The 22,085-nt window shown below is 48.2% G+C and overlaps 1 protein-coding gene across 2 annotated transcripts in view; it reads right to left on the reverse strand.

Annotated features, from left to right (window-relative positions):
- The window catches only part of LOC140464193 (rab11 family-interacting protein 4-like), a 262,017-nt gene extending 240,784 nt beyond the window's left edge, over positions 1–21,233 (reverse strand). For both annotated transcript variants that reach the window (XR_011954873.1, XM_072559041.1), the window contains exons 1-2: positions 21,061–21,233; positions 3,536–3,623 (exon numbers count right to left, since the gene is read on the reverse strand). Coding sequence is in view for 1 of the 2 variants with exons in the window: in XM_072559041.1 (XP_072415142.1) it covers positions 3,536–3,623; positions 21,061–21,219 (247 nt within the window). In the remaining variant the exon portion in view is untranslated. The remainder of the gene's footprint in view (positions 1–3,535; positions 3,624–21,060) is intronic.
- Positions 21,234–22,085: the final 852 nt, after the last annotated feature.

The raw sequence follows: 22,085 nt of genomic DNA on the forward strand, positions 1-22,085 counted from the left end.
CACACTGACCCTCATTGGGGTAAACACCCACACACTGACTCTCATTGGGGTACAGTCCCACACACTGACTCTCACTGGGGCACAGTCCCACACACTGCCCCACACTGGGGCCCAGTCCCACATACTGCCCCACACTGGGGCACAGTCCCAAACACTGACCCTCACTGGGGCACAATCCCACACACTGCCCCTCACTGGGGCACAATCCCACAAACTGACCCTCACTGGGGCACAGTCCAACACACTGCCCCTCAATGGGGCACAGTCCCAAATTATTGCCCCACACTGGGGCACAGTCCCACACACTGCCCCACACTGGGGCACAGTCCCGAATATCTGACCCTCACTGGGGCACAGCCCCGAATTATTGCCCCTCCCTGGGACACAGTCCCACACACTGACCCTCACTGGGGCACAGTCCCGAATTACTGACCCTCACTGGCGCACAGTCCCAAATTAGTGACCGTCACTGGGGTACAGTCCCACACACTGGGGCACAGTTCCACACACTGACCCTCACTGGGGCACAGTCCCGAATTACTGACCCTCACTGGGACACAGTCCCACACACTGCCCCACACTGGGATACAGTGCCACACACTGCCCCTCACTGGGGCACAGTCCCATAAACTGACCCTCACTGGGGCACAGTCCCACACACTGACCCTCATTGGGGTAAACACCCACACACTGACTCTCATTGGGGTACAGTCCCACACACTGACTCTCACTGGGGTAAACACCCACACACTGACTCTCATTGGGGCACAGTCCCACACACTGACCCTCATTGGGGTAAACACCCACACACTGACTCTCATTGGGGTACAGTCCCACACACTGACCCTCACTGGGGCACAGTCCCACATACTGCCCCACACTCGGGCACAGTCCCACACACTGCCCCACACTGGGGCACAGTCCCACATACTGCCCCACACTGGGGCACAGTCCCAAACACTGACCCTCACTGGGGCACAATCCCACACACTGCCCCTCACTGAGGCACAGTCCCACACACTGGGGCACACACACACACACACACTGCCCCTCACTGGGGCACAGTCCCACACACTGACCCACACTGGGGCAGAGTCCCGAATTACTGCCACACACTGGGGCATAGTCCCGAATTAATGACCCTCACTGGGGCACAGTCCCACACACACTGGGGCACAGTCCCAAATTACTGCCCCTCACTGGGGCACAGTCCCGAATTAGTGCCCCTCACTGGGGTACAGTCCCACACACTGACCCTCACTGGGGCATAGTCCCACACACTGCCCCTCACTGGGCACAGTCCCACACACAGGGGCACACACACACACACTGCCCCTCACTGGGACACAGTGCCACACACTGACCCACACTGGGGTACAGGCCCACACTCATGACTCTCACTGGGGCACACCACCCACACACTGCCCCACAGTGGGGTACATCACCCACACACTGACCCTCACTGGGGTACACCACCCACACACTGCCCCACACTGGGGCACAGTCCCACACACTGACCCTCACTGGGGCACAGTCCCACACACTGACCCTCACTGGGTACTGTCCCACACACTGCCCCACACTGGGGCACAGTCTCACACACTGCCCCTCACTGGGGTACACCACCCACACACTGCCCTACATTGGGGTACACCACCCACAGACTGACCCTCACTGGGGTACACCACCCACACACTGCCCCACGCTGGGGTACACCACCCACACACTGACTGTCACTGGGATACAACTCCCACGCACACTGACTCTCACTGGGGTACAGTCCCATAGGCACTGACTCTTACTGGAGTACAGTTCACACACTCTGACTCTCACTGGGATACAGTCTCACACACACTGACTCTCACTGGGGAACAGTCCCACACACACTGACTCTCACTGGGGTACAGTCCCACACACACTGACTCTTACTGGGGTACACTCCCACACACACACTGACTCTCACTGGGGTACACTCCCACACACACACTGACTCTCACTGGGGTACAGTCCCACACACACTCTCACTGGGGTACAGTCCCACACACACAGACTCTTACTGGGGTACACTCCCACACACACACTGACTCTCACTGGGGTACACTCCCACACACACTGACTCTCACTGGGTACAGTCCCACAAACACTGACTCTCACTGGGGCACAGTCCCATAAACTGACCCTCACTGGGGTACAGTCCTACACACACTGACTCTCACCGGGGTACAGTCCCACACACACTGACTCTCACTGGGGTACACTCCCACACACACTGACTCTCACTGGGTATAGTCCCACAGACACTGACTCTCACTGGGGTACACTCCCACACACACTGACTCTCACTGGGGTACAGTCCCACACACACTGACTCTCACCGGGGTACAGTCCCACACACACTGACTCTCACTGGGGTACAGTCTCACACACACTGACTCTCACTGGGTTACAGTCCCATACACACTGACTCTCACTGGGGTACAGTCCCACACACACTGACTCTCACTGGGGAACAGTCCCACACACACTGACTCTCACTGGGGTACAGTCCCACACACACTGACTCTTACTGGGGTACACTCCCACACACACACTGACTCTCACTGGGGTACACTCCCACACACACACTGACTCTCACTGGGGTACAGTCCCACACACACTCTCACTGGGGTACAGTCCCACACACACAGACTCTTACTGGGGTACACTCCCACACACACACTGACTCTCACTGGGGTACACTCCCACACACACTGACTCTCACTGGGTACAGTCCCACAAACACTGACTCTCACTGGGGCACAGTCCCATAAACTGACCCTCACTGGGGTACAGTCCTACACACACTGACTCTCACCGGGGTACAGTCCCACACACACTGACTCTCACTGGGGTACAGTCCCACACACACTGACTCTCACTGGGTATAGTCCCACAGACACTGACTCTCACTGGGGTACACTCCCACACACACTGACTCTCACTGGGGTACAGTCCCACACACACTGACTCTCACCGGGGTACAGTCCCACACACACTGACTCTCACTGGGGTACAGTCTCACACACACTGACTCTCACTGGGTTACAGTCCCATACACACTGACTCTCACTGGGGTACAGTCCCACACACACTGACTCTCACTGGGGTACAGTCCCATACACACTGACTCTCACTGGGGTACAGTCCCACACACACTGACTCTCACTGGGGTACAGTCCCACACACACTGACTCTCACTAGGGTACAGTCCCACACACACTGACTCTCACTGGGTTACAGTCCCATACACACTGACTCTCACTGGGGTACTGTCCCACACACACTGACTCTCACTGGGGTACTGTCCCACACACACTGACTCTCACTGGGGTACACTCCCACACACAATGACTCTCACTGGGGAACAGTCCCACACACACTGACTCTCACTGGGGTATGGCTCTCTTCCAGCTCTCTCTGGTTGCCATGGCACCCTATTCTATTCCCTCCGGGCATGCTCCCTTCAAGGTGCCCCACCCCCAGGATTTGTCCTTACCTTTGATGGCGAAGATTCCCTGACAGAATTCCTCAAAGCTGATCCGTCCCAGGTTCTGTGGGTCCAGGTACCTGGCCACTCTCTGCAGCTGCAAACAGAGACAATCATTTGTCTGAAACGTTGAGGTTCACCCACACTGTCTTCCCCTGGTGATCACCTCCCCACATGAAACAGGCAGCAGCCATGCTCCTGAGCTCCATAGCAACGGCACGTCAGGCACTCATTGGCTGTCATCCTCCCAACTCTACAGATTCCTCAAAGTTCCTGCTGACTTGAACATTGCAGATGTTGACCCTTCACACCCTGAGGATTTCCCCCTTGTCAGAGTGAACCTGGTGGTCCCTGGACCAGCTCAGGTTGGGGTAGGGTTTGGCTGTTGTGGGGACTTGGGGGAGGGTCTTGAACAGACTGCCCTGGTTTCCACTTGAGTTCATATGGAAATGTGTCAGAACCTGGTGGGTCTTGGCAGAGGAAGCTGCTTCTCTTTCAGGGAGGGACAGTAACAAGGGGACCCTGTTCCAAAATAAGGGATGGCCCACTCATTCTGGCAGACAGGATAGTGTGAGTCTGTGAAACCGGCCCCCGCCCACAGGACAGTGCACACTCGGTCACTGAGTATTTCTAAGACAGAGGCTGATGGATTGTTCACTAATGAGCGAGACAGAGTTAGAGTGTCGAGGCCACAATGAGATCAGCCATGATTGGATTGGAGAAGCGAGCAGCTCTGAGGAGCAGAGTGGCCTTCCCCTGCTCCTATTATGTGGAATGTTTAAACACCTGACTGAGCTTGGAGCTGCTTCCCTCCATCACCGATCCTCACTGCGCTCTACTCAATGGAGTTTGGACAGATGGGGGTCTCTCATTGAAACCCACAGAATACTGAGAGGCCTGGGGAGTGTGGACGTGGGGAAGATGTTTCCTCAATTGGGAGAGACTAGGACCAAAGGGCACAGCCTCAGGGTGAAGGGTCAACCCTTTAATATGGAGATGGGGAGGGATTTCTTCAGCCAGAGGGTGGGGAGTCTGTGGAGCTCATTGTCACAGAGGACCATGGAGACCAAGTCATGATTCAAAACAGAGATACGGAGTTTCTTCATTAAGAGGATCAAGGGTTACGGGGAGAAGGCAGGAGAATGGGATTGAGAAACATATCAGCCATGATCGAATGGTGGAGCTGACGAGACCTGTGTGTCCTAATAGACGGGTCACTGAAGGTCAGCAGGCAGTGAAGAAAACAGATGGTACATTGGTCTTTACAGGATACAGGAGAGGATTCAGGTCCAGGAGTAGGAATGGCTTGTTGCAATTATACAGGACCGTGGTGAGACCACATCTGGAATCTTGTGTGCGATTCAGGTATCCTTCACTGAGGAAGGGTGTCCTGGTGATGGAGGGACTATAGTGAACGTTTCCTGAACTGATCCCTATGAGGAGAGACTGGAACAGTTCGGATTATACTGACTGAGGTTTAGAAGAATGGGAAGGGATCTAATTGAATCCTGTAAAATTCTGACCGAGCTCGACAGGGTAGAAGCAGGAAGGATGTTCCTTATCTTGGGGGGAATCCAGAGTGAGGCACACAGAGTAAGGATTTAGGGTAAACCATTTAGATTAGATTAGATTCCCTACAGTGTGGAAACAGGCCCTTTGGCCCAACAAGTCCACACTGACCCGCCGAAGCGCAACCCACCCCTACATTTACCCTTCACCTAACACTACGGACAATTTAGCATGGCCAAGTCATCTAACCTGCACATCTTCGGACTGTGGGAGGAAACCGGAACACCCAGAGGAAACCCCACGCAGACACGGGGAGAATGTGCAAACTCCACATAGACAGTCACCTGAGGCAGGAATTGAACCTGGGTCTCTGGCGCTGTGAGGCAGCAGTGCTAACCACTGTGCCACCATGCTGCCCACACACAGGCACAGGATGAGATGATGAGAGAACGGCGAGCCGATGGAATTCGCTACCACAGGCTCAACGGCCTGAATGGGTTACTGCTGGTATCTTCTGTGTTTGTGTGTCTGAGCAGAGCAGTCTGTGTTGGAGCTGGCAATATCTCAGTGGGACACTGCCTGGAATAAGATGGAGCAGTGTTACTGCTGATGCACAGAACACCGTAACAGTGTGAGAAGATCGCAGCCCTTAGTGACAGCTCTTGCTTACATCAGTGATGTAAATGTGTTGAAGTGTTGTTGGGCTCACTAATCTGTGAGGATTGAACAGCAAGCACCTGTAATACAGCACAGAAACAGGCCCTTCGGCCCAACTCATCCATGCTGACCAGGTATCCCAAACTCATCTAGTCCCATTCACCTGCATTTGGCCCATATCCCTCCAAACCCTTCCTATTCATATACCCATCCAAATGCCTCTTAAATATTGTAATTGTACCAGCCTCCACCACATCCTCTGGCAGCTCATTCCATACACGTACCACCCTCTGTGTGAAAATGTTGCTGCTCAGATCCCTTTTAAATCTTTCTGTTATCACCTTAAATCTATGTCCTCCAGTTTTAGACTCCATTACCCCAGGGAAAATATCTTAGCTATTCACCCTTTCCACACCCCTCGTGCTTTTATAAACCTCTATAAGATCAGTCCTCAGCTTCCAAGTTCCAGTGAAATCGGCCCTGGCCTGTCCAGCCTCTCGCTGTAGCCCAAACCGTCCAGTCTTGATAACATCCTGGTAAATCTATTTTGCATGCTTTCCATTTTAGTAACTTCCTTCCAATAGCAGGATGAGCACAAAGCGTTTCTAAGCACAGTATGTCTGTTTCTAAGGCTAACCTGTCTTTTCATCATGCAGTCATAGAATCACAGAGTCATAGAGATGTACAGCATAGAAACAGACCCTTCGGTCCAACCTGTCCATGCCGACCAGATATCCCAACCCAATCTAGTTCCACCTGCCAACACCCGGCCCATATCCCTCCAAACCCTTCCTATTCATATACCCATCCAAATGCCTCTTAAATGTTACAATTGTACCAGCCTCCACCACATCCTCTGGCAGCTCATTCCATACACGTACCACCCTCTGTGTGAAAAAGTTGCCCCTTAGGTCTCTTTTATATCTTTCCCCTCTCACCCTAAACCTATGCCCTCTAGTTCTGGACTCCCCAACCCCAGGGAAAAGACTTTGTCTATTTATCCTATCCATGCCCCTCATGGTTTTATAAACCTTTATAAGGTCACCCCTCAGCCTCTGACGCTCCAGGGAAAACAGCCCCAGCCTGTGCAGCCTCTCCCTATAGCTCAATCCTCCAACCCTGGCAACATCCTTGTAAATCTTTTCTGAACCCTTTCAAGTTTCACAACATCTTCCCAATAGGAAGGAGACCAGAATTGCACACAATATTCCAATAGTGGCCTAACCAATGTCCTGTATAGCTGCAACATGACCTCCCAACTCCTGTACTCAATACTCTGACCAATAAAGAAAAGCATACCAAACAACTTCTTCACTATCCTATCTACCTGCGACTCCACTTTCAAGGAGCTATGAACCTGGATTCCAAGGTCTTTGTTCAGCAACACTCCCTAGGACCTTACCATTAAGTGTATAAGTCCTGCTAAGATTTGCTTTCCCAAAATGCAGCATCTCACATTTATCTGAATTAAACTCCAGCCCATTGGCCCATCTGGTCCAGATCCTGTTGTAATCTGAGGTAACCCTCTTCGCTGTCCACTATACCTCCAATTTTGGTGTCATCTGCAAACTTACCAACTCTACCTCTTATGCTCGCATCCAAATCATTTGTGTAAATGACAAAAAGTAGAGGACCCAGCACCGATCGCTTGTGGCACTCCACTGGTCACAGGCCTCCAGTCTGAAAAACAACCCTCCACCACCACCCTCTGTCTTCTATCTTTGAGCCAGTTCTGTATCCAAATGGCTAGTTCTCCCTGTATTCCATGAGATCTAACCTTGCCAATCAGTCTCCCATGGGGAACCTTGTCGAACGCCTTACTGAAGTCCATATAGATCACATCTACTGCTCTGCCCTCATCAATCCTCTTTGTTACTTCTTCAAAAAACTCAATGAAGTTTGTGAGACATGATTTCCCACACACAAAGCCATGTTGACTGTCCCTAATCAGTCCTTGCCTTTCCAAATACATGTACATCCTGTCCCTCAGGATTCCCTCCAACAACTTGCCCATCACCGAGGTCAGGCTCACTGGTCTATAGTTCTCTGGCTTGTCCTTACCATCCTCCTTAAACAGTGGCACCACGTTTGCCAAACTCCAGTCTTCTGGCACCTCACCTGTGACTATTGATGATACAAATATCTCAGCAAGAGACCCAACAATCATTTCTTTAGCTTCCCACAGAGTTCTCGGGTACACCTGATCAGGTCCTGGGGATTTATCCACCTTTATGTGTTTCAAGACATCCAGCACTTCCTCCTCTGTAACATGGTCATTTTGCAAGATGTCACCATCTATTTCCCTACAGTCTATATCTTCCATATCCTTTTCCACAGTAAATACTGATGCAAAATACTCATTTAGTATCTACCCCATTTTCTGCGGCTCCACACAAGAGCTCTCTTGCTGATTGTTGAGGGCCCTATTCTCTCCCTAGTTACCTTTTTGTCCTTAATATATTTGTAAAAACCCTTTGGATTCTCCTTAATTGTATTTGCCAAAGCTATCTCATGTTCCCTTTTTGCCCTCCTGATTTCCCTCTTAAGTATATTCCTACTTCCTTTATACTCTGCTAAGGATTCACTCAATCTATCCTGTCTGTACCTGACATATGCTTCCTTCTTTTTGTTAACCAAACCCTCAATTTCTTTAGTCATCCAGCATTCCCTATACCTACCAGCCTTCCCTTTCACCCTGACAGGAATATACTTTCTCTGGATTCTTGTTATCTCATTTCTGAAGGCTTCCCATTTTCCAGCCGTCCCTTTACCTGTGAACATCTCCCTCAGCACAGCTGTAATGCTATCCCTTATCAAAAATGCCACTCCCCCTCTCTTGCTTTCTTTTCCATCCTTCCTGGAACATTAAGCTGCCAGTCTTGCCCATCCCTGAGCCATGTTTCTGTAATTGCTATGATATCCCAGTCCCGTGTTCCTAACCATGCCCTGAGTTCATCTGCCTTCCCTGTTAGGCCCCTTGCATTGAAATAAATGCAGTTTAATTTATTAGTCCTACCTTGTCCCTGCCTGCCCTGACTGTTTGATTCATTTCTGTTCTCAACTGTACCAATCTCAGATTGATCTCTTTCCTCACCATCTCCCTGGGTCCCACCCCCCCCCCTTACTAGTTTAAATCCTCCTGAGCACCTCCAGCAAATCTCCCTGCCAGTATATTAGTCCCCTTCCAATTTAGGTGCAATTGGTTTTAAGTCCTGAAGGAAATCGCTCCAATCTGTAGGGAATCCCATGAAAGTTGGAATTGTTTGCATTGACTAGTGCCTCTGGAAGTGAAGCAAGTTGGCCTTTCCCCTCATGGCTGTAATCCATCATTCAAGGATTTCATCAAGGCTGGGATTCATTATTGAAATAGTTATCAAACTGAAAATGACCATTCTTTTACATTTCTAGTTTGTCCCCTAACTGCCTCTGTCTGTCAGTCTGTGATTGGAGGTTAGTGATTAAAAAAGATAGGGTTCCAATTGTAGATATTAAAGTTCGTGTATATTCTGCTAAAGTTAGAGTGAAATTAATTTTTGTTTAAGTTATAAGCTTCATGTCTAAGACCTGTTATTTGTAATGTCTGGTTCGGAACAATTGGGCAGTTTTGGAGGGTCATTGAATATTTTAATTTCATTGTGTTGTAATTCTAATGATAATGAGGCTGATTTGATTTGGCTTTTTTAAATTGACTCCATGAGATGTTGGTGTTTTCTGGCTGTGTTTGACAAGGTGGGGGTGAGCTGCCTTACTGAACCGCTGCAGTCCCTGTGTTGTGGACAAACCCACAATGCCCTGAGGGAGGGAATTCCAGGATTTTGACCCAGCAGTATTGAAGGAACGGGGATATATTTCCAAAGTGAGTGGTGAGTGGCTTAGAGGGGAACTTGCAAGGGCTGGGGTTCCCATGTATTGGCAGCCCCTGCCTTTCTAGATAGAAGTGATCGTGGGTGTGGAAGGTGCTGCCTGAGGATCTTTGGTGAATTTCTGCAGTGTATCTTGTAGATTGTACCCACTGCTGCTGCTGAGCATCGGTGATGGAGGGAGGGGATGTCTGGGTTTGGTGCCAATCAAGCAGAGGCTGCTTTGTCCTGGATGGTGTTGAGCTTCTTGAGTGTTGTTGGAGCTGCCCCATCGCTGGCAAGTGGGGAGTATTCCATCCCACTCCTGACTTGTGCCTTGTAGATGGACAGGCTTTAGGGAGTCAGGAGGGGAGTTACTCACCACAGTATTCCCAGCCTCTGACCTGCTCTTGTAGCTGCTGTGTTTATGTGATGAGTCCATTTCAGTTTCTGGTCAATGGTAGCCCCCAGGATGTTGATAGTGGGGGGGTTCAGTGATGGTAACCCCATTGAATGTCATGGGACAGTGATCAGAAAAGAACATAAAAACCAGGAGCAGGAGTAGGCCGTCTGGCCCCTCGAGCTTGCTCCACCATTCAATAAAACCATGGCTGATCTTTTTGTGGGCTCAGCTCCACTTACCTGCCACTCACCATAACTTTTAATTCCTTTACTGCTCAAAAATCCTTTACTGCCGTGGGGTGGCACAGTGGCTCAGTGGTTAGTACTGTTGCCTCACACTGCCAGGGAGCTGGGTTCAATGCCCATCTCAGGTGACTGGGTGGAGTTTGCACATTCTCCCTGTGTCTGTGTGGGTTTCCTTCTACAGTCACAAAGATATGCAGGCCAGGTGAATTGGTTAAGCTAAATTTCCCATAGTGTTCAGTGCATTAGTCAGAGGGAAATAGGTCTGGGTGGGTTACTCTTCAGAGGGTCGGTGTGGACTTGTTGGGCCAAATGGCCTGTTTCCACACTGTAGGGAATCTAATTGGAGCACAGAATTCCACAAATTCACCACCCTTTGGGTGAAGAAATTCCTCCTCAACTCCGTTCCAAATCTGCTTCCACTTATTTTGGGACTATACCCATTCGTTCTAGTTTCACCTGCCAGTGGAAACAACCAGCCTGCTTCCATCTTATCCACTGCTGTTATAAATTTATAGGTTTCTGTAAGATCCCCCTCATTCTTTGAAATTCCAGTGAGTACAGTCCCAGTCTACTCAGTCTCTCCTCATAAGACAACTTTCTCAACTCCAGAATCAACCTAGTGAACCTCCTTTGCACCCCACTGGCACCAGTATATCCTTTCTCAAGTAAGGAGACCAAAACTGTACACACTGTATTCCACGTGTGGCCTCACCAGCACTCTATACAGCTGCAGCATCACCTCCCTCTTCTTAAACTCCATCCTCCAGCAATGAAGGACAATATTCCATGGACCTTCTTAATTACCTGCTGCACCTGCAAACCGACCTTCTGTGATTCATGCACAAGAACACACAGGTGCCTCTGTACAACAGCACGCTGCAATTTTTCATCATTTAAATAATAGCCCATTTTGCTGTTATTCCAATAAAATAGATGACCTCACATTTGCCAACATTGTACTCCATGTGTCAGACCCTGGCCCACTCACTTAACCTATCTATATCCCTCTGCAGAGTGCTCTCTGCACACTTTGCTCAACCACTCATTTTAGTAACATCTGCTAACTTTGACACACTACACTTGGTCCCCAACTCTAAATCATCTATCTAAATTGTAAACAATTGCAGTCCCAACACTGATCCCTGAGGTACACCACAAACTACTGATCACCAACCAGAAAAACTCCCATTTAGCCCCACTCTGCTTCCTGTTAGTTAACCAATCCTCTATCCCTGCTAATACATTACTCATAATGCCTCACAGCTTTACCTTATACAGCAGCATCTTTTCTAACACCTTTTGGAAATCTCGGTACATGACATCCATTGGGTACCCATTGTCCACCTTACTCATAATATCTTCATAGAATTCCAGTAAATTATTTAAATATGACCTGCCCTTCATGAACCCATGTTGTGTCAGCCCGATGAGACAATTTCTCTCCAGATGACTTGCCATCTATTCCTTAATAATGATTCAAGCATTTTCCCCTCGACAGAGGTTAAGCTAGTGTGCCTGTAGTTACCTCCTTTTGCTACCTCTTTTTTAAACTGTGGTGCCATATTTGCTGTTTTCCAATCTGCTGGAACTGCCCCAGAGTGCCAGCAAATTTTGGAAAATTACCACAAGTGCATTTCCTATTTCTCCCACCAACTCTTTGAGCACCCTGGGATGCATTCCATCAGGGCCAGGAAACTTGTCCACCCTTAGCTTCATTAGTTTGCCCAATGCCACCTCCTTCGTGGTGATTGTTTCTAGGTCCTCACCTGCATAGCCTCCTTGTCATCAATTATTTATGTCTTCCATTGTGAAGACCAACACGAAATACCTGTTCAATGCTTTGGCCATTTCCTCATTCCCCAATATTAAATCCCCATCTCATTCTCTGAAGGATTCATGTTTACATTGGCCACTCTTTCTTGTTTTATATATTTGCAGAAACTGTTGCGATCTGCCTTTATATTCTGAGCTAGGTTATTCTCAAATCCCTCTTACCTTCCCATATGATGTTATTCATGGTGACCTTTGAAGATTTCCCCAATCTCCTAGTTTCCCACTATTCTTCGCCACTTTGTATGCACTAGCTTTCAATTTAATATCACCTGAAATGTCCTTACATATCCAGAGCTGATTATCCATTTTCCTATAGTCCTTCCTTCTCACTAGGACACTCTTTTACATTTCTGATGAAGGGCTTTTGCCCGAAATGTCGATTCTCCTGCTCCTCGGATGCTGCCTGACCTGCTGTGCTTTTCCAGCACCACACTCTCGACTCTGATCTCCAGCATCTGCAGTCCTCACTTTCTCCCATACTTTTGCTGAGCACTGTGAAAAATCACTTTGAAAGTCTTCCACTATTCCTCAATTGTCCCACTACATTGTAGGAGTTGGGAGGTCATCTTGCAGCTGTACAGGACATTGGTTAGGCCACTGTTGGAATATTGTGTGCAATTCTGATCTCCTTCCTATCGCAAAGATGTGAAACTTGAAAGGGTTCAGAAAAGATTTACAAGGATGTTGCCAGGGTTGGAGGATTTGAGCTACAGGGAGAGGCTGCACAGGCTGGGGCTGTTTTCCCTGGAGTGTCGGAGGCTGAGGGGTGACCTTATAGAGGTTTACAAAATTATGAAGGGCGTGGATAGGATAAATAGACAAAGTCTTTTCCCTGGGGTCGGGGAGTCCAGAACTAGAGGGCATAGGTTTAGGGTGAGAGGGGGAGGATTTAAAAGGGACCTAAGGGGCAACATTTTCACGCAGAGGGTGGTACGAGTATGGAATGAGCTGCCAGAGGATGTGGTGGAGGCTGGTACAATTACAACATTTAAAAGCATCTGGATGGATATATGGATAGGAAGGGTTTGGAGGGATATGGGCCAATTGGGGCTAATTAATTTAGGATATCTAGTCGGTATGGACAAGTTACATTGAAGGTTCTGGATTAGTGGTGCTGGAAGAGCACAGCAGTTTAGGCAGCATCCGAGGAACTTCGAAATCGACGTTTTGGGCAAAAGTTCCTGATGAAGGGCTTTTGCCTGAAACGTTGATTTCGAAGCTCCTTGGATGCTGCCTGAACTGCTGTGCTCTTCCAGCACCACTAATCCAGAATCTGGTTTCCAGCATCTGCAGTCATTGTTTTTACCTAAGTTACATTGAAGCGTTTCTGTTTGTCATTTTTATAAATGACCTGGAGGAGGGGCTAGAAGGTTGGGTGAGCAAGTTTGCGGATGATACAAAAGTCGGTGGAGTTGTTGACAGTGAGGAAGGATGTGGCAGGTTACAGCGGGATATAGATAAGCTGCAGAGTTGGGCAGAAAGGTGGCAAATGGAGTTCAATGTGGGTAAGTGTGAGGTGATTCACTTTGGTATGAGTAACAAAAAGATGGGGTACTGGGCTAATGGTCAGATACTTGGTAGTGTGGATGAGCAGAGGGATCTTGGTGTCCATGTACACAGATCTCTGAAAGTTGCCACCCAGGTAAATAGTGCGGTGAAGAAGGCATATGGCGTACTGGCTTTTATTGGTAGAGGAATTGAGTTCCGGAGTCCTGAGGTCATGCTGCAGTTGTATAAGACTCTGGTGTGGCCGCATCTGGAATATTGTGTGCAGTTTTGGTCGCCATACTATAGGAAGGATGTGGAGGCACTGGAACGGGTGCAGAGGAGGTTTACCAGGATGTTGCCTGGTATGGTAGGAAGATCGTATGAGGAAAGGCTGAGGCACTTGGGGCTGTTTTCATTGGAGAAAAGAAGGTTTAGGGGTGACTTGATAGAGGTGTACAAGATGATTAGGGGTTTAGATAGGGTTAACCATGAGAACCTTTTTCCACGTATGGAGTCGGCTATTACGAGGGGGCATAGCTTTAAATTGAGGGGTGGTAGGTATAGGACAGATGTTAGGGGTAGGTTCTTTACTCAGCGAGTCGTGAGTTCATGGAATGCCCTGCCAGTAGCAGTGGTGGACTCTCCCTCTTTATGGGTATTTAAACGGGCATTGGATAGGCATATGGAGGATAGTGGGCTAGTGTAGGTTAGGTAGGCTTGGATCGGCGCAACATTGAGGGCCAAAGGGCCTGTACTGCGCTGTATTGTTCTGTGTTCTATGATCTATGTCTGTTTCCATGCTGTCCATCTCTATAACTCTGTGCTCCTCCTTAGCCAACCTTAGTCTACCTTAGCCAACTCCTCCCTCATCCCACTGTAGTCTCCTTTGTTGAAGTACAAGACATTGGGATTAGATTTTACCTTCTTACCCTCCATTTGTATTTTCAATTCAACTTCAGACAGTGATTGCCCCTTCCGAAAGGATCCCTAACTGTGAGGACAGGAATAGTTATTCCTGTCTCATTACACAGGACCAGATCGAGGATAGCTGGCTCCCTTGTAGTCTCCATTACGTATTGTTTGAGGAAACTATCACAGATATGTTCTACTAACTCCTCCTCAATGCTACATTGACCAACCTGGTTTGACCAGTCAATATGCAGATTAACTCGCCCGTGATAATTGCTGTTCCGGTTTTATTGGCATCAGTTATTTTTTTGTTTCCTTCCCACCCTGATGTGGTGTTGTTATCTGGTGGCCTCTGAATTACCCTGATCAGGGACTTCTTCCCCTTACTATTTCTAATTTCCACCCACACTGATTCAACCTTTTTCTCCAGAGAACCGAGATCATCTCTCAGCACTGCCCTGATGCCATCCTTGAATATGAGAGCTACACCACCTTCCTACCTTCCTGTCTGTCCTTCCGAATAGTCTGATACCCCTGGATAGTTCACTCCCAATCGTGCCCACCCTGCAATAATGTCTCTGTGATAGTGACTAAATCATACCCACTCGTGATGATTTGTGCTGTTTGGAATGCTATGAGAATTCAGGTAAAGTGTCTTTATGTGATTTTTTATTCCTTCTTTTTGAATCCTAACACCTCCACAAGAAGAATCTTTAGTTTTTACACATTCTCACTTTTTTCTGTCATTACCCGGTTTGCATTCGCCTTAGTGCTACACTGCTCAGCTCCTTCTTGCTTTTTATTTATGACCTTGATTCTCTTTTTACTTAAACCCTCACCCACTCTAGCTAACTCAGAGCCTCCCATTAGGTTCCCATCCCCCTGCCCCAGGTAGATTCTCTCTTGTTGGAAATGGTCATAGCCTGGCATTTGTGTGGTATGGGTGTTGCCCCTTGTCAGCCCAAGCCTGGATATTGTCCAGATCTTATTGCATTTGAACATGGACTGCTTCAGTATCTGAGGAGTTGTGAATGGTGCTGAACATTGTGCAATGATCAGTGAACATCCCCACTTCTGACCTTCTGACGGGGGGAAGGTCATTGATGAAGCAGCTGAAGATGGTTGGGCCGAGGACATTATCCTGAGGAACTCCTGCAGAGACGTCCTGGCGCTGAGATGACTGACCCTCCAACAATCACAACCAGCTTCCTTTGTGCCAGGTATGACTCTAACTAGCAGAGAGTTTGCCTGTGATACCCATTGATTCCAGTTTTGCCAGGGCCCCTTGGTGCCACAATCATTTCAATGCCGCCAGTGATGTCACCTCCCATCACTACTGGAATTCAACTCTTTTCCTGTATTTGAACTCAGGTTGTAAAACCATAAGACCATAAGACTAGTGTCTTTAGCAACATTTTAGCAAAACCTCCTCACTGTCATTCTCCATTCCTTTTGAAAGAAAGGACAATATTCCATTTAGGAGGAGAAAGTGAGGACTGCAGATGCTGGAGATCAGAGCTGAAAATGTCTTGCTGGAAAAGCGCAGCAGGTCAGGCAGCATCCAAGGAGCAGGAGAATCGACGTTTCGGGCATCAGCCCTTCTTCAGGAAGAAGGGTTTATGCCCAAAACGTCGATTCTCCTGCTCCTTGGATGCTGCCTGACCTGCTGCGCTTTTCCAGCAAGACATTTTCAACAATATTCCATTCGCCTGTATTATTATCGATGCCTGTATAGGGACTCCCACATCTCTCTGTTCTGTAACTTTCTGCAGTCTTTCTCCATTTCAATAATATTCAGCTCTCCTGCCAAAGTGCATAACTTCACATTTCCTCTCATTATATTCTATCTGCCAAGTTCCCACTCACTCACTTACCCTGTCTACATCCCTCTGCAGACTCTTGCCTTCCCACCTACTTTTGTGTTATCTGCAAACCTGGCAGTAGCGCTGTCACTTTTCCTCATCCACGTCATTAATGTGTATTGTAAATAATTGTAATCCCAGCAGTGATTCCTGTGGCACTTCAGGTTGTCATCCTGAAAGTACCCTCTTTAACCCAACTGTCAGGTTTTCCATTAGTTAGCCAATCCTCCAACCATGTTAATCAACTACCTCCAACACCATGGGCTCTAGTCTTATTAAGTATTCTCCTGAAGTTGACGGCCCCTAGCGCCTCATGGATGCCCAGTCTTGTGCTGCTAGATCGGTTTGAAGTCTGTCCCATTTAGCAGGGTGATAGTACCACACAACACGATGGAGGGGATTCTCAATGTGGACAGTGCGGTGGTCACTTTTACCGATCCTGTCATGGACAGATGCTTCTGCAGCCGGCAGATTAGTAAGGATGAGGTCAGGTATGTCTTTTCCTCTTGTTGGTTCCTTCACCACATGCCGCAGACCCCAGTCCAGCGGTTATCTCCTTTAGGACCCGACCAGCTTGGTCAGTAATGCTGCTGCCGAGTCACTCATGGTGGTGGACAGTGTAATCCTCCACCCAGAGTACACTTCGTTCCCTTGCCACCCTCAGTGCTTCCTCCAAGTGTTGTTCAACATGGAGGAGTAACGATTCATCAGCCGAAGGAGGACGGTACGTGGTAACCAGTAAGAGGTTTCCTTACCCAAGTTTAACCTGAAGCCATGAAACTTCATGGGGTCCAGATTCGATGTCAAGGACTTCCTGGGCAACTCCCTCCCGACTGTATCCACTGTGCCGCCACGTGTGCTGGATCCTGCTGGTGGGACAGGACATATCCAGGGATGGTAAAGGAGGGGTCTGAGGTATTATCTGTAAGGTATGATTCTGTAAGAATGACTATTCTGTGAGACTGCACTAGCTCCCAGGTTAATAAGGAGGATTTTACAGGGTTAAATTGGCTGTTTCTGCCATTGTCTTTTTGAGTGCTGAGGTTGACGCTGGGTGTTCTGTCCAGTTTCACTTCTTTTTCTGAGACTTTTGAGCAATTTGAAACAGTTTGCTCGGCCATTTCAGAGATTAGTTAAGTACCAACTATGTTGCTGTGGTCACATGAGGGCCAGACCAACTGAGTTTGGCAGATTTCCTTCTCTAAAGGGCATTAAGTGAACCAGGTGGGTTTTCACAGCAATGGTTACCTAGTTAGCATTAAACATGCACTTTCAGATTCTATGTGAATTCAAATTTCAACATCATGTAAGATTTGAAACTCAGTCTGCAGCCTCCTAGGTTACTGGTCCAGTAACACTACCACTCCACAGCTGAGAACACTGCCAATCTCCCTAACTATAATCTTCCAACATTCGAATTTCAACAACTGCTTCAGTCAATCAGAAAGTTGTACAAATAAGTCCACTGCTTAAGGAAGCTGCGAGAGGGAGCCCACAAAATTACAGACCATTTAAGTCAAAGTCTAAATGATTTGAATGAATGGTTCAGGATAGGATGATCAATAAGCTTGTAAATATTCAGCTGAGCAGAGAGGTTTATAAAGGGGCAGTCATGGTTCAGGAATGGGAGTGATATGTTAGAAGAGGTGATGTATGTAGTGGATGGGGAATGTGTGCAGATGTTAATTCTATTGACTTACATGGACAATCAGGAGAAATCTTTCCAAAATGATTCTTTGTTAAAGTTGGAACTGACAGAATTAAAAGTAGATGATGGGCTTGGTTAGGACACTGACCTAACAACAGGAGACAGAGAGTGGGGATAATGAGCAGGTGTAAATGGAGGTGAGGGGGGGGCTTGCTGACGGGATACTGGTCTCTGTGCAGTTATTTCAGCAGGTCCTTTAATGACGGTGGGGTGTGTGTTGATGGGATACTGGTCTCTGTGCAATTCTTCAATTCCTTTGACTGAGAAGCATCTATCTCGCGCCACCTTAAAAATATTCAATCTACCTGGTTACGTGAACAGGAGAAGCTGTGGCAAGTGAATATCAATGCAGGAAAATTACAGGCTGCCCATTTTGAATCAGGAAAGTATGTAAAGTGGGACTTTCTAAATGGTGGACAACCAGAAACAATGAGCAACAAGATCAGAAGTCAAAGTGAATTCATCATTATCTTCTATTCCCAATCATGACGTTTTAATCGAAAGTGGTATGGTGGCTTCATATCGCAAGGACACGAACACAAGACAATCAAGGTTCTAGCTGTCCACACCTGGTTCGGAGTACCACCTCAGGAAGGAGGAGACTGATCTTGGAGGGAATGCACCAGAAAGCTGCTGGGACTTCATGAGTTTAATTCTGTGCAGAGATGAAACAATCTGGGATTGGATCTCTGGAATTTAGAAGAGTAAGGGGTGATTTCATTGAAACTTTCAATGTTTTAAGGGCTACAGAAATAGTAGATAAATAAACTGTTTCCGTTACTTGGGGAGTCTAGAATGAGGGGGCAGAGTTGAAAAATGGGAGCCAGGTCTCTTGAGGAATGAATACTGGAAATATCTTTAGACACAAAGGGTGACAGATGTTTGAAATTCTCTTCTGCAAATGGTAATTAATTCTGAATAATGTTCATTTAATCTGAAATTGAGAGATTACAGTGAAGCAAGGATAAGGAGGAATATGGAGCAAAGGCAGAAGATATGGGGGTGGGTCACAAATCAGTCATGGTAGATGGAGTGGGCTGAAAGGGCTGAATGGTCTGTTCTTTCTCTTAGAGACTGAGGGGGCTATAGGATGCAGGGGTAAGGGGGGGCTGTGGGGTGGGGGGGTGGGATGTGGGGTGGAGGGGTTAATCTGGGCAGTAGGGGGGGTGGAATTTGAGGATGAGGTTCCCAGTTCACAGGTTCTTGTCTGACTGGCCATGTGCTCCCTGTGAATGAAGATGGGGTTTAATCCTACCCATTGTCATTAATCATTTCAATAAAGAACCTGTCTAGTTATTTCACCGAGTGGATCCTCCATATTCCTCACAGAAATGAACCAGGGCCTAGCTCCCTTTCTCACTTTGTTTGTGACAGAGGAACACCAATCCCCAGCATCTGACCCTGATCTACAGCATCAGTACCACGGAGAGACAGGGAGGGCACACTGTCCCCAATAACAGGCAGGATCTGGGTACACTGTCCCCAATAACAGGCAGGATCCGGGTACACTGTCCCCAATAACAGGCAGGATCCGGGTACACTGTCCCCAATAACAGACAGGATTAAGGTACACTGTCCCCAATAACAGGCAGGATCTGGGTACACTGTCCCCAATAACAGACAGGATTAAGGTACACTGTCCCCAATAACAGGCAGGATCTGGGTACACTGTCCCCAATAACAGACAGGATTAAGGTACACTGTCCCCAATAACAGGCAGGATCTGGGTACACTGTCCCCAATAACAGACAGGATTAAGGTACACTGTCCCCAATAACAGGCAGGATCTGGGTACACTGTCCCCAATAACAGACAGGATCTGGGTACACTGTCCCCATTAACAGACAGGATTAAGGTACACTGTCCCCAATAACAGACAGGATCTGGGTACACTGTCCCCATTAACAGACAGGATTAAGGTACACTGTCCCCAATAACAGACAGGATCTGGGTACACTGTCCCCATTAACAGACAGGATTAAGGTACACTGTCCCCAATAACAGACAGGATCTGGGTACACTGTCCCCAATAACAGACAGGATTAAGGTACACTGTCCCCAATAACAGACAGGATCTGGGCACACTGTCCCCAATAACAGACAGGATCTGGGTACACTGTCCCCATTAACAGACAGGATTAAGGTACACTGTCCCCAATAACAGACAGGATCTGGGTACACTGTCCCCAATAACAGACAGGATTAAGGTACACTGTCCCCAATAACAGACAGGATTAAGGTACACTGTCCCCAATAACAGACAGGATCTGGGTACACTGTCCCCAATAACAGACAGGATCTGGGTACACTGTCCCCATTAACAGACAGGATTAAGGTACACTGTCCCCAATAACAGACAGGATCTGGGTACACTGTCCCCAATAACAGACAGGATTAAGGTACACTGTCCCCAATAACAGACAGGATCTGGGCACACTGTCCCCAATAACAGACAGGATCTGGGTACACTGTCCCCATTAACAGACAGGATTAAGGTACACTGTCCCCAATAACAGACAGGATCTGGGTACACTGTCCCCAATAACAGACAGGATTAAGGTACACTGTCCCCAATAACAGACAGGATTAAGGTACACTGTCCCCAATAACAGACAGGATCTGGGTACACTGTCCCCAATAACAGACAGGATCTGGGTACACTGTCCCCATTAACAGACAGGATTAAGGTACACTGTCCCCAATAACAGACAGGATCTGGGTACACTGTCCCCAATAACAGACAGGATTAAGGTACACTGTCCCCAATAACAGACAGGATTAAGGTACACTGTCCCCAATAACAGACAGGATCTGGGTACACTGTCCCCAATAACAGACAGGATTAAGGTACACTGTCCCCAATAACAGACAGGATCTGGGCACACTGTCCCCAATAACAAACAAGGCCGTCACAAACCGTGCCCATTAACAGACAGGCTGTGAGCACCATGTCCCCAGGAACAAAGAGGGACTGGGATCCCGTCCCCGGGAACAACCAGGATTTGAGCGGCCCGTCCCCATCACCAAGGGGCGAGGGAGCAGAGCGAGGCGATAAAGCGGCGGTTCTCCGAACGCTCTCACCTCTTGCCCATCCATGAACTGGAGCCCGAGGTGGATGAAGTTGTCCACTCGGATAAAGCCCGGGCTGTCTGCAGCCACCGCATCAAAAACCTCCCGCAGTTTGTGGACGGTCTGAGCGAGCGATTCCTGCCCGCGGTCTCCAGCTCCATCTCTATCCATCGCCAGCGGCTTCTGCAGCAACTCGGGCAAATCGCAACATCAGCACCACAGCGCAATGACATCACACCCACTCACACCCACTCACACTCACACTCACACCCACCCACACTCACACATACTCACACTCACACACACTCACACCCACTCACACTCACACCCACTCACACTCACACCCACTCACACTCACACTCACACCCACCCACACATACTCACACTCACACTCACACCCACTCACACTCACACTCACATTCACACCCACTCACAAACACACCCACACTCACACTCACCCACTCACACTCACACTCACACCCACCCACACTCACATTCACACTCACACCCACTCACACTCACACTCACACCCACTCACACCCACTCACACTCACACACTCACCCACCCACACTCACACATACACTCACACACTCACACCCACTCACACTCACACTCACACCCACTCACACACACCCACACATACTCACACTCACACACTCACACCCACACTCACACCCACTCACACACACACATACTCACACATACTCACTCACACACACATACTCACACTCACACACCCACACACAGTCACACACACACCCACACTCACACTCACTCACACACTCACACTGAGACCCTGGGTAATAACCAACTAACAACAATATACACTGAGATCCTAGGTAATACCTAGCTAATAACAATAATACTCTGAAACCCTGGGTAATAACTAACTAGCAGCAATTATACTCTGAGACTATGGGTAATAACTAGCTAGCAACAATATACACTGAAACCCTGAGTAATAACGAGCCATTAACAATATACACTGAGACCCTTGGTAATAACTGGCCAGCAACAATGTATACTGAGATGCTGG

This window comes from Chiloscyllium punctatum, chromosome 39 (genome assembly GCF_047496795.1).
Source record: "Chiloscyllium punctatum isolate Juve2018m chromosome 39, sChiPun1.3, whole genome shotgun sequence".
NCBI lineage: Eukaryota > Metazoa > Chordata > Chondrichthyes > Orectolobiformes > Hemiscylliidae > Chiloscyllium > Chiloscyllium punctatum.